We start from the raw sequence: 15,031 nt of genomic DNA, 5'->3' as shown, positions 1-15,031 counted from the left end.
TGTAGTTTTACATTTGGAAGTTTCAGTGCAAATTAAATTACATTAATGACCAGGCAATACTATGAATGCTTAAAGATTTATAATACTTGCGTAATACTATTTTGCAAAATACATTTTGTGCATATACAGCTGGGCTACAATGGAAGCAATCATCATCTGTTTAGCTCAACAGTAATGCCACTTAAAGCTGAGCTGCAATGTGCACTTTAGATAGAATGGGTGGGTGTTTATTTTTTTAATTTTGTGGCCTGGCTCTGGGGCCGGGTTGCTCCCTACCTCGCACATAAAGGTTAGCAGGGGACGAGTAGCGCACGCCTTCCACGTTAGACGCCACGCACTCGTACTTCCCCTGGTCTGTCTCCTCGCTGTTCTCGATCTGCAAGGCACCTGGGAAATGACAACATCCGACAAGGACAAAAAAGGGAGAGGGAAGGGGGAGAAAAAGAGACGAGAGAGAGAGAGAGAGAGAGAGAGAGAGAGAGAGAGAGAGAGAGAAAGCGGGGGGATATGATTAGTCGACATGTGACAAGTGCATGAAGGAGTCAGACAATCTTCTTAATGGAGAGTATCTTGAATTTCTCAAGACGGTTTTGTCGACGACCGTTTCTGTCTGGGTTCCTCTCCGGTCTCAGCCATACACACATAAAAAGAAGGAAGAATCAAATAGATACAAAATGTGGACAGAACCGGTCACATCGAGTATGAATCTATGTTGGTGTGCGCAACACATGTAAGATGAGAGAGACCTTCAAGAAAAAAAAGAAAAAAAAGAACGGAGGGCAAAGAAATGATGTAAATGTGATGAAGGCTAATGGAGACGTGTGTTGAGGTGGTCCTGCAATCCGAGATTGACAAGTTCTCTTTTGCGTGGCACTCGACAGGGCCGAGTGAATGTGCGAGCGCTGGGGGAAGAAGGTCATAGGAAAATATCCATATGTGTAGTTTATATATAGTTAATGTGCAAATGCACACTTACATGATTTATAATGCAGCAGCGCAGCCCTTCTGCAGTTCTACAGCTCAAAGAATTGACAGTGAAAAAACCTCCCATCACAATCCTTATATTACTTATCTTTTTATTAACATATGGGAAGAAATAAAATAAAGCATATTAAACTAACCTATAAAATGGCTGCAATTGTGATTTGTCTTTTAGCTGTCTTTTAAACATTTCTCTTTGGCGTGTTAAGGTAACTTTTAAGGGTGTTGTGTTTTACATGGACCCCGTTTCAAGGCGTGTTCCAAACACTTTCTCCAGATTTGTACCCCTCACATGTGCAAAAATGAACTCAACCGAAATGCCTGGCGACAACACTGGAGAAGGGGGCGTGGGAGATGGAGGTGAAACAACGGGCGTCAGATCATTCCTCGTTAGGGCCCCGTTGACGGCACTTCCTGATGATATCATTAGGCCTTCTGGCTGGCTCGGCAGACAGATTGCAGCCCACGCCTCCCTGACAAACACAGCACCATCGCTCGTTAGCATTTAGCCAGGAAGCATCAATACGCCAGCCGCTGCCCAGGATGCTTTATAATATACCATAACCAACTCCATCACATCAGCGAGCGGAGTGAAAACGATGTTGTACAAGGCTACTATTCTGGAACATTGGTTTAATAACGCCTCTCAGCCGCGCCACAAATGAGAACATCGATCCTGTTTAATTATAAGGATCAGTCACGCTTCCACCTTAGACACAGCCTGGTAGTCTCGGAGGCCTCGGAGGCAGCACAGAGATATCTACTCCTAACGAGAGAGAGAACCCGACCTGAAACTACGACAATCTATACTCCATTTTCTTTCCCTCTCTTCATTCCCCTCCCCAGCTCAGATCATCCCCGTCCCCCCCCAGAGGGAGCTGTTCCTGGCACATATCTCACCAACCAAATGAAAAACGTCCACCTGCAGAGTGCAGGTGGTGGAGTCTTTCGCTCGTGCGTTTATGCGCAGCGATCTGATTTGGAACTGTTTGATGTGTGCTTGGAACGGCGAATGCAGGCTTGGTGGCAGGTGGGGTGGAATGTGCTCAGAAGCCTCGTGCCTCAACACTGGGGAGAGCACAAAGTAAGGAGTGTGTGAAGTTCAACTCCAAGTGTACGCTTCCAGAAAAAGCCCTGCCAGCGGCTCCTCAGCCTCGGTTCCCTGTGCTGAATTACAAAATCGTTGGAGGGCTTAAGTTGAAGTTTGTGCATTCTTTCCCTTCCCCTGATGCGTCATAAATAGTGATGTTAAAGGTCTCGCAGCCGGCCAAACCCCCCCCCCCCCCCCGGTTGACTGTTAAGAAAACAGTTAAACCACAAGGAATGTTCTACACGCTAAGAAATGTTATGCATGTATTCATATGTTTCCGTTCCGCGTCTGCCAGCTGCTGACGGTCCGCAGGTCCGCATGCTTCCAACAAACACAAAATGTCTCAATCTAAAAATAATTCTTAACAAATGCCATCTGAAGGTCAACGCAAGACAACCAGCGACGTGCACAAGGGCCGACAGATAGTGAGCCAAACAACATTAATTGAGAGCCAATTAAAACCGACATCGGCCGTGCGACCTCTTCCTCCTGGCGAAGGGGAGAGCACGGAGGGAGGAAGAGGCTTTGAAGGGAGAGAGTGAGTCTCATCTGTTCCCGCCAGCTTTGGTGGAGGCTGCTTGCTAGGTGCTATTATCTATTGTTTCCAATTCCCTGCTGGCGTCATTACATATTCCAGCTATTATTTCAAAGAGCAATTGTGATGAACACATAAATACTCCTAGCACGGAGAGAGGGAGAAGAAGTCAGGTGGGGGAGGTGAGCGATGGGGGGTGAAGCAGGAAGGACACGGAGAGGTGAAGGAAGCAAGAGAAAGCAAATGTAGAGGAGCAACGGGAGAAGGAAGAGTGGAGATTAATGGTTTTTCATATAACATGTTTCCCATTTTCCATCTTAACCTTGTCTGTTACTGTTCAACCTAAAAATTAGAGGGAACGATTAACAAGACCCTACGTCGGATTAGTGTAAGAAGCACAGAAATCACGTTTAAAAAATGAATTACGAATGTTTGCAAGTGGATAACATTAGACCTGCGTGAACAAAGTCTGGTGAAGGAAGAACAGAGAAGGTCAGAGAGAAGAAATCCTAACTTCACTTGTCTTCTCTCTGATCTCACATACTGGAGACTGGAGACTGCTGGTCTCGTACCAGTTGTGCCACACTGAGCGAGCTGCACATCTGTTTCCCCCTCTCCCTCTGTAGTCCCAGCTTTGTCCTTTGTAATACCACAAATATGTTAGCTGAAATTAATCTATTCCATTAATTTAATTGTTAGCGGCACGACAAATGTCTTTATTTTTGAGTTAACAAGGCAGTCAGTTAAAAGACTGAAAAATATTAGCATTTACAGGCACAAGACCCCTTAGGGGTTGTTAACATACTTTTTTTTTTTTTTGATGTCCTATCTCCAGAAGCAGCATGCACAGGCATGTGGGCACATGGAACAAATTCCACCCTTTGAAAACCCTCGTCACCAGCATGGGTCTCCTTCCTACCACCTCCTTTCTTTCTCTCTCCCTGTGTTTTTCATATTTGCGCTCCGACTACCCCTTTCTTCTTTTAACAAGAAAAAGAGGAAACAGACGCAATGGGACAAATGTTGAAAATGATCTTTCAGAAGCAAAAAATGAAAACCATGGACCACAGAATATGTGATTACTGATAAAAACTTACCTGTAGTGTGTGTGTGTGTGTGTGTGTGTATGTGTGGGGGGGCTATTTACACTTCCACTGTCGCTCACATAATGGCAGAACTGTGCGTGGAGTGATGTCTACCCTGCTCCAGCTATTAAGTCCTATCACAAAGACAATTGCAATCACTACCACTAGTTTGATTTGTCTACGCTGCATGCCAAGAGATGAATAATAACCATGGCTAGTTGTACTCGATGTGGTAGCAGCACAATGTGTTATCTGAATGTTTTAGACAGAAAACAAACAGACAAAAACAACACCATTAACTTTACTGCAAACATGGCCGCTGCAGCTACAGCAGTATTGTTATAATATAGCATACGATATTCTTGTGATTGCTGTATGGCATATTTTTCACGCGCAAATTTCCTTGGCGTATTAGGTTCATATCACACTAAGTATTTCACTTCAACTGAAATCCAGAAATTATAGAGTACTACTTGACTTGATACTTTTTTTTTTTTCTGGGTCAGAGGAGAAAAGTCTTATTCCATGATATATATATATATATATATATATATATATATATATATATATATATATATATATATATATATATATATATATATATAAGCATCACCGTTGGGATCCAGACAACAGTGGCTCCAAATAAAGCAAATAAAGCCACTGATAGTAAAGAAATCACTTTGGTGTGGACCAATTGGTCTCCATCTAAGTCAAAGTGACCCTTCCTGCCCACCGAGCGGCCGGTCTCCGCCGCCTCTCACTCCTGGCTTCGCGGCTGCCCCACTGCCTTCATCCATTCAATAAGGGCGGCTGTAATGGGTAGTGGGGGTCTGGGACATTTGTCCCGGCCTTGACAGCTGCCCTGGTTAACAGCGCTGCATGCCGCAGGGCGGTCTCATGAGGAGTGTCCAGGTGCCAAGGTGTGATAACAAAGAAGACTGCCTGGGCACAATGCAACAAATAGGTGTTGCTGAAGGCCAGCTCAGATTCTAGGACATGGTTTATTGTGCAGTGGCTGTTTAGAGGGGATACTTTGAGCCAGTAGTCTTCAACAATTTCTTTCCAACCGTTTGCAGGGATTTGAAACGGTCTCAGAGGCAGGGCTACTTATGTATTTAATGGCAGGGGAAACTATTTTTCAAACAAAAGTTTATTTGCAGGTTTTCAATGCCATTGCTGTGAGCTTGCAGGACTTGCGGGAAACATATCCCATCAGACAGTATCTCATTTTTAGTAACGCATTAATATTGGAAAACGATATATAGATTTGGTTTTAGTCTAGGTTGTTGTGGAGAGCGGGAACGAGGGTTGGGATGGGAGCAACTGAGATATGATGGAAGAAAAGGGAGAACAGAAAGAGATGGAAACAGAGTCTCATCAGTAGAAGGAGGCACATGGAGAGAGGAAGAACAAAACAGCCAGAGAGTGATGGGAGGACGGCGAAAAACAGAGGGACAGATGAGGGGATAAAAGAAAAGCGAGGAGAGGCCAGGATGGATGATTAATTTCGGAAAGTGCCCGAAGCCGTGGTCTGCCCACCCCGGTCGCTGCTTTGTAGCAGCTTTGTCATGTGTGCCCCCCTCCCTGTCCCATTTGTGTAATTCAATTAGTGTGCTCCAGCGGGCCTTGATTGATTTGTTTAGGCGATCAACAAAATGGCTGGCCAAGTCTCACTCTTTCTTTCCCTCCCTCTCTGCTCCTTGTGCAGGCCACACAGGCACGCCGGTGGCACGCTGTTCTTTTCTCCGTTTGATCCCTGGTTTTCAGTTCATGTCTCTCATTTGTTCCCCGTTTCTCGTCTCCTCGACTGCCCTTTCCCCTCTACCCTCTCAGCCCAACACCGCCCTCACCAGCGCATTACGACAATCAAACGCCAAGATTAGCACCGTGCTGTGTGAGTGGATACACACGCGTAATAAAAACCTTTCCAACTCAACACACTTGCTGTTATGACTCAGGAGTGACGGTTGCAAGAAAAATGTTTACATTAATATTCAATATCATTATACAACTCTTTAGAAAGGTTGTCAGGCCAAATCTGTCCAGGCAGGAAAAGCACACCAATGAAACTGGAAGTGACGTGTTTCACTCACTGCATTTGCTTTGTCACATGTGATGTATAAGCATGAAAAGCTCAGTAAAATCCCACCTCACTAACTGCTGCTTCCTTCAAGTTTCCGCAAAACATAAATCAATTGTATACCCGCAGTTCTCATCATCACACGAATAAGAAGACAAGCCCGGGTGACCAAGAGGCACTCGAGTCCCGACTTGCAGTTATTTTCGCAGTCCGCGTCCCGGCTGTCACTCCCGCGCGCTCTGTCACCAGCACAAGGTCATTACACTGTGATCGCACCAGCATGGGGCCCCACGTGTGATGCCATTGTTGTCGGCGCCCATCTGGTGGCGTGTAACGCTCTCGTGAAATCAGTAATGAAGCAGGTAGGGAGTCGAGCTACCTTTATACCTGTCGCTTACCTCAAGGCCAGCACCTGGGCGGCTTCGCGAGCAGAATGAATGCAGAATTTACATCGTAGGAATCCGCTCTCACGGAGCCGAGTGATGTCAAATGACTCAGCGTTGGAATAAAAACAACGTGTTGCCTAAGACTTCAAAAAAGCGAAATTTCCTGGAGTGGAAGAATGAGCTCAGAGTAGATGAAAGTCCGCATTAGTGTGAACATGCATCTGTGCAAACTAACTATTCGTGTCCCTCTCAGACTCCTTGATCTCAATTACACTACATTGCATCTCTCTCCGGCTATGAAATTGGTTTTCTCTCCACATAAGCCCCATATACTCCGGATGGTGAGTCAGCGATGGCATGTGGGAGACGTGGTACGGAGAAATCGCCTTCTTTCAGGTCGTTTGTCTCATTATGCAAATGCAGAGTTCATAAGTCACGCCTGCTTTTGTTTGCCACGATATGATTTATGAGACCTTCTTTGCGGGGCGGGCTGGGTTTGTCGATGTCGGTCATGAGTGAAGCCGCCAAAGGAATGAAAGGTTTGAATTCAGTCTAAAGAGACTGAGATGTTGAGGCGTGAATGGATTGTCTGAAATGTTTGAGGATGGAGGACTTAAACCAAAACTTCAATTGTGAAATCGAAAAAATGTATTCCCTCCCAATCGAATACAGGGACATAGGTGGCGAACTGAGATATTCACTTACCTGCTCAGCCTGTTGAACAAAAGCATTTTGCAACAAACACACTGAACCACACTGAATCAACTGGGAGAGAACGCTTCAGCGACAAAGCCTGGTGGATAATTACAAGTGAAAGTTAAATTGTCCGGGGAAATGAACAAAGACAAGGCGGAAAAAAAAAAGGGAGGGAGAGGACGAATTATTTTAACAAAGCCTTGGTATAATTCATCAGTCACACTCCTTTACCACTGTCAGTCCCGTCCCACCTTGATATCATTATAAAAGATGGTTATGCAGTGGAAAAGAAGGCATCTTAACCAGTCGGCGGCACAATCGGATTTGCTCAGTGGTTTTCTGACACTGATGATGTGGAGGAGATTGCGGGGAGGCACAAACACGGAATGCCCACAGAGGTGGAAGAACTGCACGTTAACGATGACACTGGGTGTGGGAGTGTGAAACACGTAGAGTATGTTAACAAACACAAACAGTGTGTACAGAGAGCGCGCACAAACACAAACACGGATGACACATAAATGTTAGTGGAAATGGAAAAAAAGGTTTGTCATTTCTTTTGATAGGGAAAAGCCCACTGGATGTTCCCCATATTTAGTCAGTTGGTCGGAGTTAGGAGAAGGTTATGTTTGGTTATGTGTAAGTTAACCCCCCCCCCGCTTTTTTTACTGTGATGGTTAAACGTCTTACCTCGAATCGGGGTACCCTCTGGAGGAGACACAAAAACGAAGACACAACATCAGTTTAGTTCACGGTTAATGTTAGTAATAGTTAGAGGAGTTATTTGGGTTGGAGGGTGGATCACTGGAACTGCCATTAGATAATCTCTCACAGAGAGGGGGATTTTTTTCTTAAAAAGAAAAAAAAGAAAAAGAATACCTCTCTTTGCTGGTATCACAAAGGAATAGGGAGGTTTGAATGGCAGGTGCACTCCGTTGCCTTATCGTGCACTTCATTTTCCTCACTTGCCGTAGACTTGGGAAGAGAAGAAAACCAAAATGCTTCGTCGGCAGAGCTGAAGACGCCCGAGGTCTTGGCATGGCCATTATCATGACTTGGGGTGATGATGCTGAGCATGAGAGGTTTGACCTTATGTTGACGTGGATTGCTCCAGTGGCTTTGGCCCATTCTCAGCCAACTGGCCTCGAGGGAGAGGTCAGCGAAACGGTTAGCGGATCCCTATTTCGTACTGGGTTATCTACATCAGTGTGGAACAAACTTGCTGAGAGAAGAATTGAGTCTCCACTGAACGCGAATATCGGGGTGCACCTTCAGGCAACCCCACGTTAAACCAAACAGATTGAAGTAGTTGTTTATCCTACACGTCGTGAACCTGCTTAACTGAGATAGACAGACTCTTCGCCTCAAGCGTCATATCGCCTCCCCCCGGGCATTTGGTCTTCTCTTTCTTCCGACTCTCTCGCTTCACTGAGGGTTGTATGTTTCTCCATTCTTTGTTCATTACAAGTCTGTATTGTGTTACATGCCTGACTGTGAGCCAAACATCCCATTAGGAAACAATAAAGTATTGAGCTTATCCAGTAGGTGGCTGGTGAGCTTTTTAAATGTAGCCAAAGTTGTTGCAGCAATAAGAAAAATGCATCCCTTTATACACAGAGCTTTAGGTATGGGAAGGCCAGCCATCTTAACTTCAACCCCGTCTCCACCAAACAATAAACTGTCCTGTCCACAGTTGGCCTTTCTCTCTCTCACTGCTTTCTAGCAGGTTTTCCAAACTTTATTCTTGAGTTAATCTATCTCTTCCTCTCTCCCTGTATGCTGCTTTTTTTGTACGTGTCTCAGCCTTTCACATAGTTCCCCCTCCTTACCTTTTTCTCTTAGTCTCCCTCTCTAAATCTAAGGATGACTCATGGCAGTAACATGCCCTTGGGCATCCCTTGAGAGTGCCAGCAGGGTGGCGCCGATCCAGGAGAGGTGCCCTACTTAGCACAAGCAGCCTGCAGGCACAGAGCTGAGGGTCAATGGCATGCATTTCCCATTCAGCCTAGCGCTACCCACCCGTCCCCCACCCCCCCGTGTGCATGCGTCCACGCAATTTGCACACAACAACATATGCCAGCCCTCCTACCAACTGGCTGCACCAACAAAACAAAACAATACATCTCCCAGGATATAATAAATGCATAAAAAATCAACAGAACATGGTGTTACAGATGTAACGTGGTGCCTGCAATTTCCATGTCCTGTACTGTACATTAAGGAGTGTGGGAGGCATATCGCCTCCCACAGTGGGGGTGAAATTTTCAACATCTCCTGGTCCGATTGTTGTTGCAGCTCAGCATACGGAAGCATCCTTTGTGATACCAGCAGGACGGAGGCAATCACTGAGTTTGAAGTTGTGCCTGGTTTGCAATTCAACTAGATGGACTCATTTCCTTTCTTCTTGGGGGCTGTGTATTGTGTTGCACTTTTTCTTTGACATGCCTTTTTTTTTAAAAAAAGTCCATGAGTTCAGAATGTGGTTATATAGATTTAGAGTGTATATTTATTAACATTAACCATGCTGTAAAATCCTGGGAACATAATTTGCTGTAACAAATGTCACACTATGTGATTAAAGAGTTTTAAACTTATCTCAAAATATTAAATATTAATGTATTGTTGACTATTTTTTTTTAAAACTTTTACTAGAGTCATTGAAAAACCAGGCAAAACAACAGTGAAATAATATCGGCAATGATTTTGGAGAACACATAATAATAGGTAATCACAAGACAAAAGACAACAGGGCTCTGGGAGGGTTACGTTGTTATAGAGTTAGAGTTTGATTAGAGGCTGCAGGAAGCTGGTTGGTTTCGCTTGAGCTGAGATGAATTTTAGTTGGGGGAGTTTAGGGGGTTACCCGTTAAAGGGTAGGTGAGGTTAAGGTCAACGTTAGGTTAAGGATAGGGTAAGGTTAAGGTTAATAAAGCAGGTTTGTAAAGGGAAAGGCCCTCACGTGGACCTTATAAAGTATTGAGCGACAAAAGAGCAATTAAAAAAAAAAAGAAAAAAGAGGAGAGCGATAAGGACGATGAGGGGTAAGAGACAGAGGTGGTTCAGTTCAAAGTCATTGGTTCAACAAAAAACAAAGAAAAAAAATGAAATTACAATAAAAAGGAAAAGGAACTGGGGGCCTAGATTATTGGAACTTCTAAATTTTAATAATAAAGCAGCATGGAGAGATTAAAAAAATGAACCTTAGCCAAGGATCTGACCAGGCAAGTTGTGTCACAGTGGCCGGCCAGTGTTCAGTGACAATGGCAAATTCACCTGTATTTCAGAAATGCAGCCTATGGCCCTAAGCCCCCCGTCTAAGCTTTGGTCAGTCAGGGGTTGATCAGCTTAGAGTGAAGATGACCTAAATATACCTCAACAGGCCACAGATTCCCTCGCATTATCAATGCGGCATTATCTGCTCTACAGAACATCCCAGCTGTTTTGTTAAACAACCCTCTGAATATATTAAAATTGTTATTGAAGGATGTAGTCTGGCTAGAGGCAATCTGGCCAGAGATGTTGCCCATCTGCGTGCGAGGCAGACGGGGTTGCGTGATTGGCCCAGTCAAAGTCTGACCACCCTCCAGAGGGCGTCTGGCTGACCTTCTCTTCACCACAGATACCCATCTGGGATCCTGGTGGTGTCGCAGCAGGTCTGAGGGAAAACTTGGCTGTTGTTACCACATCTGCAGAGGCCCTTGCCACTCCCCGCAGAGCGGCTTTGATGCCAACAAATGTGAACATTTTCTTGTGCATTTTAGATCAAGTGCCATGGAACTCAGCATGATTCTGCATGACAGTTGGAATGCACCGACAGTAAATCTGTGTGACCAAAGAAGCCAACCGATGTCAGGTCATTGTTTACAACCTTTACATAAGAAATGACCTTCATATTTATCTATATGTGCTCTTTCCTAGTCTCTCATTGTCTCTCTGGTCTCTAGTTAATTTGTTCTGGCTAACAAGAACAGTGGGGGCCTGAGGTCTGCAGCCACGGGGACTTGGGGGAAAAATGTCAGACTCCCTCCACACCTCTAGATGAGCTCCTCAGGGGACCTAGACCCAAATACCATTGCCCCGCCAGCACAGCATGATCTGGCACATGGGAAGCAGTCAGCTAGTTAACAATCTAGAATATGGAGCCGCTCAGACCTGGTATGAACCGCCGTCTTGGGTGATCCAATCACAAGTGGACGGCTTTAAGTACGTCAGTACACAGCTGACACTAGAATGTTTCTCCGCGTGTCTCGGATCTCACTTCCCCGCTTTATACGCAAATGCACACAAACATCACATATGTTCGTTTTGCAAAAAAATGGAATGACGGTTCTAGCCAGCCGGAATTTCCTAGCTTGGGATAAATAAAGTTCCTATCTCTCTATCTATCCAGCCTGTCTATGCCCGTTGTCAATGTCAGTGCGCGTGAGAAAGAGGCAACAAGATGCTGAGCGGATCAATGTGCTGTACACAGCGCTGCAATGGAATAAGTTTTTACTCATCTGAGATTGTAGGAAAAAAAAATAGAAAATCCATACCCTGCAGTCGATGTTGATATTGTGGAGGCGGCCACAAATTAATCAATGTATGGGAAACCTTGATTAGTGTAAAAACATTGTAAAGCGGGTCGCAGGATGTCAGCTGACAATTGGTCGTCCTTCAGTGTGACAGAGGACGCTTTTGTGTTCACATGTGTCCCACCTCCCGTGTGATTGGAGTTCATGTGTCATCATGTGACTTGGGTGCATTTACACCTGTACTTAGCTGATCACTTGTGATCACATCACCCAAGTAGGATGTTAATACTAGGTCTGAACAGGGTCTATTGTACGGATGGCAAAATAGTCTGTGTTTTACCATCTATCTATGGGAGAGGTCTCACAGTTACCCCCGTGAGCCCTTGAGAGAGTGCCTGAAGCAACAGAGCAAACAGAGAGCACGCAGACATTGTCAACAGCAATCTGACCAACTGAAGAATCTGAAAGGCTGCCACAAGAGCGTCAACCTTTCGTCTGCTTTGGGGAGTGCATTTATCATTGTGTAAAAAAAAGAAAAAAAAGAACAAATACTGAAACCCGGAGACCCAAGATGGCTCCTCGAGGCATTGAGGAAATGCGAAGATGGCAGCCGAGGGGGCTTGAGAGAGCAGACAGCTTTCTCACCAGCATAAATCCTGCCTGGCTGCTGAATGTGCTCTCCGTCAGGACTAAATAAAAAATGCAAGCCCCCAAAGCTTACATTACCTTACGAGAGCCTCGGTATTGAAACAAGGGAAAGTAATTTCCTTTTCGGCCTCCCTATATACACAAATAGTAAACTGTAAGTAAAACATACCCAGCTTAAAATGGCTGGGCATGTTTTTACAAGCAGTTGAAAAAGGTCTCGAGGAGTCCAAACTATGGCCAAATGTAACTATCACTTGAGCCCTCGCCCTGTGGCATGGGCAACAGCGCCTTAGCTAGAGATCTGTAAGACAGTGGGGATGTGGGTCCATTTAGCAAGAGCACAAAATGGTCTCCTGGGAAAATATATGAGGGTTGACTCAGCCAAGTGTGGGATTGGAGGGCTCGGGTCCTCATGTGGCCTTCACCTGGAAAGAACTCAAGATTCTTTCAGATCCTATTGGTACTTTCTGGACTTTGCGAGGGTACGTTTGGACGACAAAGCTGTTATTGTCAAAACTGAGGTTCAGCCCTTTATACATTTCAAACAAGAAGCCTGAAATACTGTGGGCTATGACTGCGCAGGAGCGATTGTCTTGGATTCAAACAGAGTCCAATTATTCCCTCAAAGCCTGCTGTCTTGCAACACAGCAGAGAGAGAAGAATTAGACGTGACAGGGTGCATCAGTTCCAGAAAAAAAGATAACGTTGGCATAAGGACGAGTGTGGGCGAAAACAAAAGTAAATGTTAAGGACAAATAAAAAACAGAACATAAATAACAATTGGCAAAATAGGAGGAGAGTAAGGGGAGAGCAGGGGATGCATGCATTTTGGAGAGTAGTTTAAATATGCCATCTGCCTCAAGGAGAGTGGGTGGGCTTGCTGGGCTTTGCAAAACACTTACCAAATGTTTCTGAAAACGACAAAGTGAAAGGAAAGTAAATAGAAAAAAAAGGGAAGAACAACATAGTTCGTTTTAGGTTAAGGTTGAAAGTGACGGCCACCCAAGAATTAAAGGTTTAGTTGGGTCTTGTGTCCCAGATGTCACGTCTCAAATGAAACATCTTGCCTCAAACTTCTACTTTTTTTGTCTTATTTTTTAGTTGTATTTTATGCATGAATTTATTCTTTGTTTTATGTTTGGGTTTTTTTCCGGCCTTAATTTGTTTAAACAGGGTTATGGATCACAGCCAAATGACAAGTGTTGAAGACTCTACAATGTGCGCTGAGACACATCAGAGTTTCAGACACAAATATAGACAACAGACATAGAGAGAGAGGAGAGAGAGAGAGAGAGAAAGAGAGAGAGACACACACAAAGCAGCAGTCTGTTTCAGTTAGACGGGACACAGACAATTGAGGAAATCATGGAACAGATAAAGACAGATGACACAGAGGTTAGAACAGGCAGGAATCTGAAGTTCTCTGTCCATTTGCATGTCCGTTATCAACATGGTTACCAGATTACTCCAAAAACCTTGAATGTCTAAAAAAAAAAACCTTGAGCGGTTTCCTTTTTAAAATGTTGAAACATGGTTTGGGCTTAAATGCAATATTAGCTACTTTGAATTCAATCTGTTGAAGCTGCTTGATACCACAATACTACCCAGATACTAGTACTGCTATATTTCCGGAGAACAGAGAAACTCTGATATCAAGGTTGTGCCTTATCTGGGAAAATGCAGCTCAAATGTTTGTCTACGTGACAAGATTAATTGATGACTGTAATGTAACAGTAAACCTGAAAATGCTATCATTCCATTTGCTCTTGTCTTGCTCTTTGTCTTCTTTGGCTTGGTATCAGACTATACAGTATGAGTATTAATAATGTAGTAGGGTAAAATGACGTCATAAGAAATATTTGCCGTGAAATGTGTCAAAAAGGTGCAGTGGATCTGGGAAATGTATCTATGACTGTAATCAAATGTAGTTTTTTTTTTTTTTTTTTAAAAAGGACAGGATTATTAAGGTGAAGGCTGGTTGTGCAAGACGATGACCAAGAAGGTAAAGATATTAACATTAAAGCGCTTGTCCCTTGGAGGCTCGTTGTCCTCAAACTTAAGACAACAGTAATGGTTGACAACCTTTACAAAAGCACCTCAGGACCTCCTGCCATCACCAGGGGGAGATCCCACGGCCATGACGAACCAAAAAAAAAACCTCATCTTCAAATTCAGCTTAAGAGAGCAAACAGTCCCATGTCTTTCCTACTCAGAGAGTCTGTAATTCTTAAAGTCAAGGAGTTATATAAAAGGAAGCAATATTTAAAATGAAAAAGCATCTTAGAGGACTGTGCACTTGTTGTGTTACCGTAGGTAAGACACGAATAACGAGATGACAAATTGATTCTTTTGAAAGTTCAACTGTTGAGGGTCAGAACTGGGGCACTGGAACTCAATGGCTGCAGACTCTTTATTTAGTGGCGTCTACCCTGATTTACGTTTGCAGCAACAAAACAAATGGGAGTCATTGGATTTTTCCAACGGTGACAAATCATCGACCTAAAATATCTACCCCTTATTGCCCGGGGCCACTCCAGGGTCCGCACTTAATTAGCTATATAATTAGACTTTGCTTTACTGGGCCTCTCAGTTGGGTTTAATCAATGAGAACAAGACAACAAATCCAACACTGAATTGTGTCAGTAGAAAGTGGACTTTGCTCTCCTTGCCTTCTGTGACACGCCTCTGGGAAGTTGTCAAACATTTGACCTCATTCAGTAATATTACACTTTTAAACCTCACTTTGGTTTTTGTTTTAAACACGTCCATACACAATATATAACAACTATGGCTACCACAACAGAGCACAATGGCTTGGTGCTTGACCTTATACCCTTGTTTTCTGCTCATGTTGCAACACAGGATGTGAAATTTCAGCTGCGCCAATTAATTGACATCTATATGCTTTATTAATATAGTCATCCGTGTTTAGGTAGGTCAATACACATTCAACTTATTTTTCAACAGAGTATATTGTTTGAATTCATGTTGAATATATCCTTTGATTTATTTTCAC

At 44.0% G+C, this 15,031-nt stretch overlaps 1 protein-coding gene across 14 annotated transcripts in view; it reads right to left on the bottom strand.

Annotated features, from left to right (window-relative positions):
- ptprsa (protein tyrosine phosphatase receptor type Sa) overlaps positions 1-15,031 on the bottom strand; it is a 217,612-nt gene that overhangs the window by 73,274 nt on the left and 129,307 nt on the right. For all 14 annotated transcript variants that reach the window (XM_035647166.2, XM_035647165.2, XM_035647171.2 and 11 more), the window contains one exon: positions 277-387. In XM_035647166.2, the coding sequence (XP_035503059.1) occupies positions 277-387 (111 nt within the window). The remainder of the gene's footprint in view (positions 1-276; positions 388-15,031) is intronic.

Source organism: Scophthalmus maximus, chromosome 13, assembly GCF_022379125.1.
Source record: "Scophthalmus maximus strain ysfricsl-2021 chromosome 13, ASM2237912v1, whole genome shotgun sequence".
In the NCBI taxonomy this organism is placed as follows: Eukaryota; Metazoa; Chordata; class Actinopteri; order Pleuronectiformes; family Scophthalmidae; genus Scophthalmus; species Scophthalmus maximus.
This window is presented reverse-complemented; position numbering and strand designations above follow the sequence as displayed.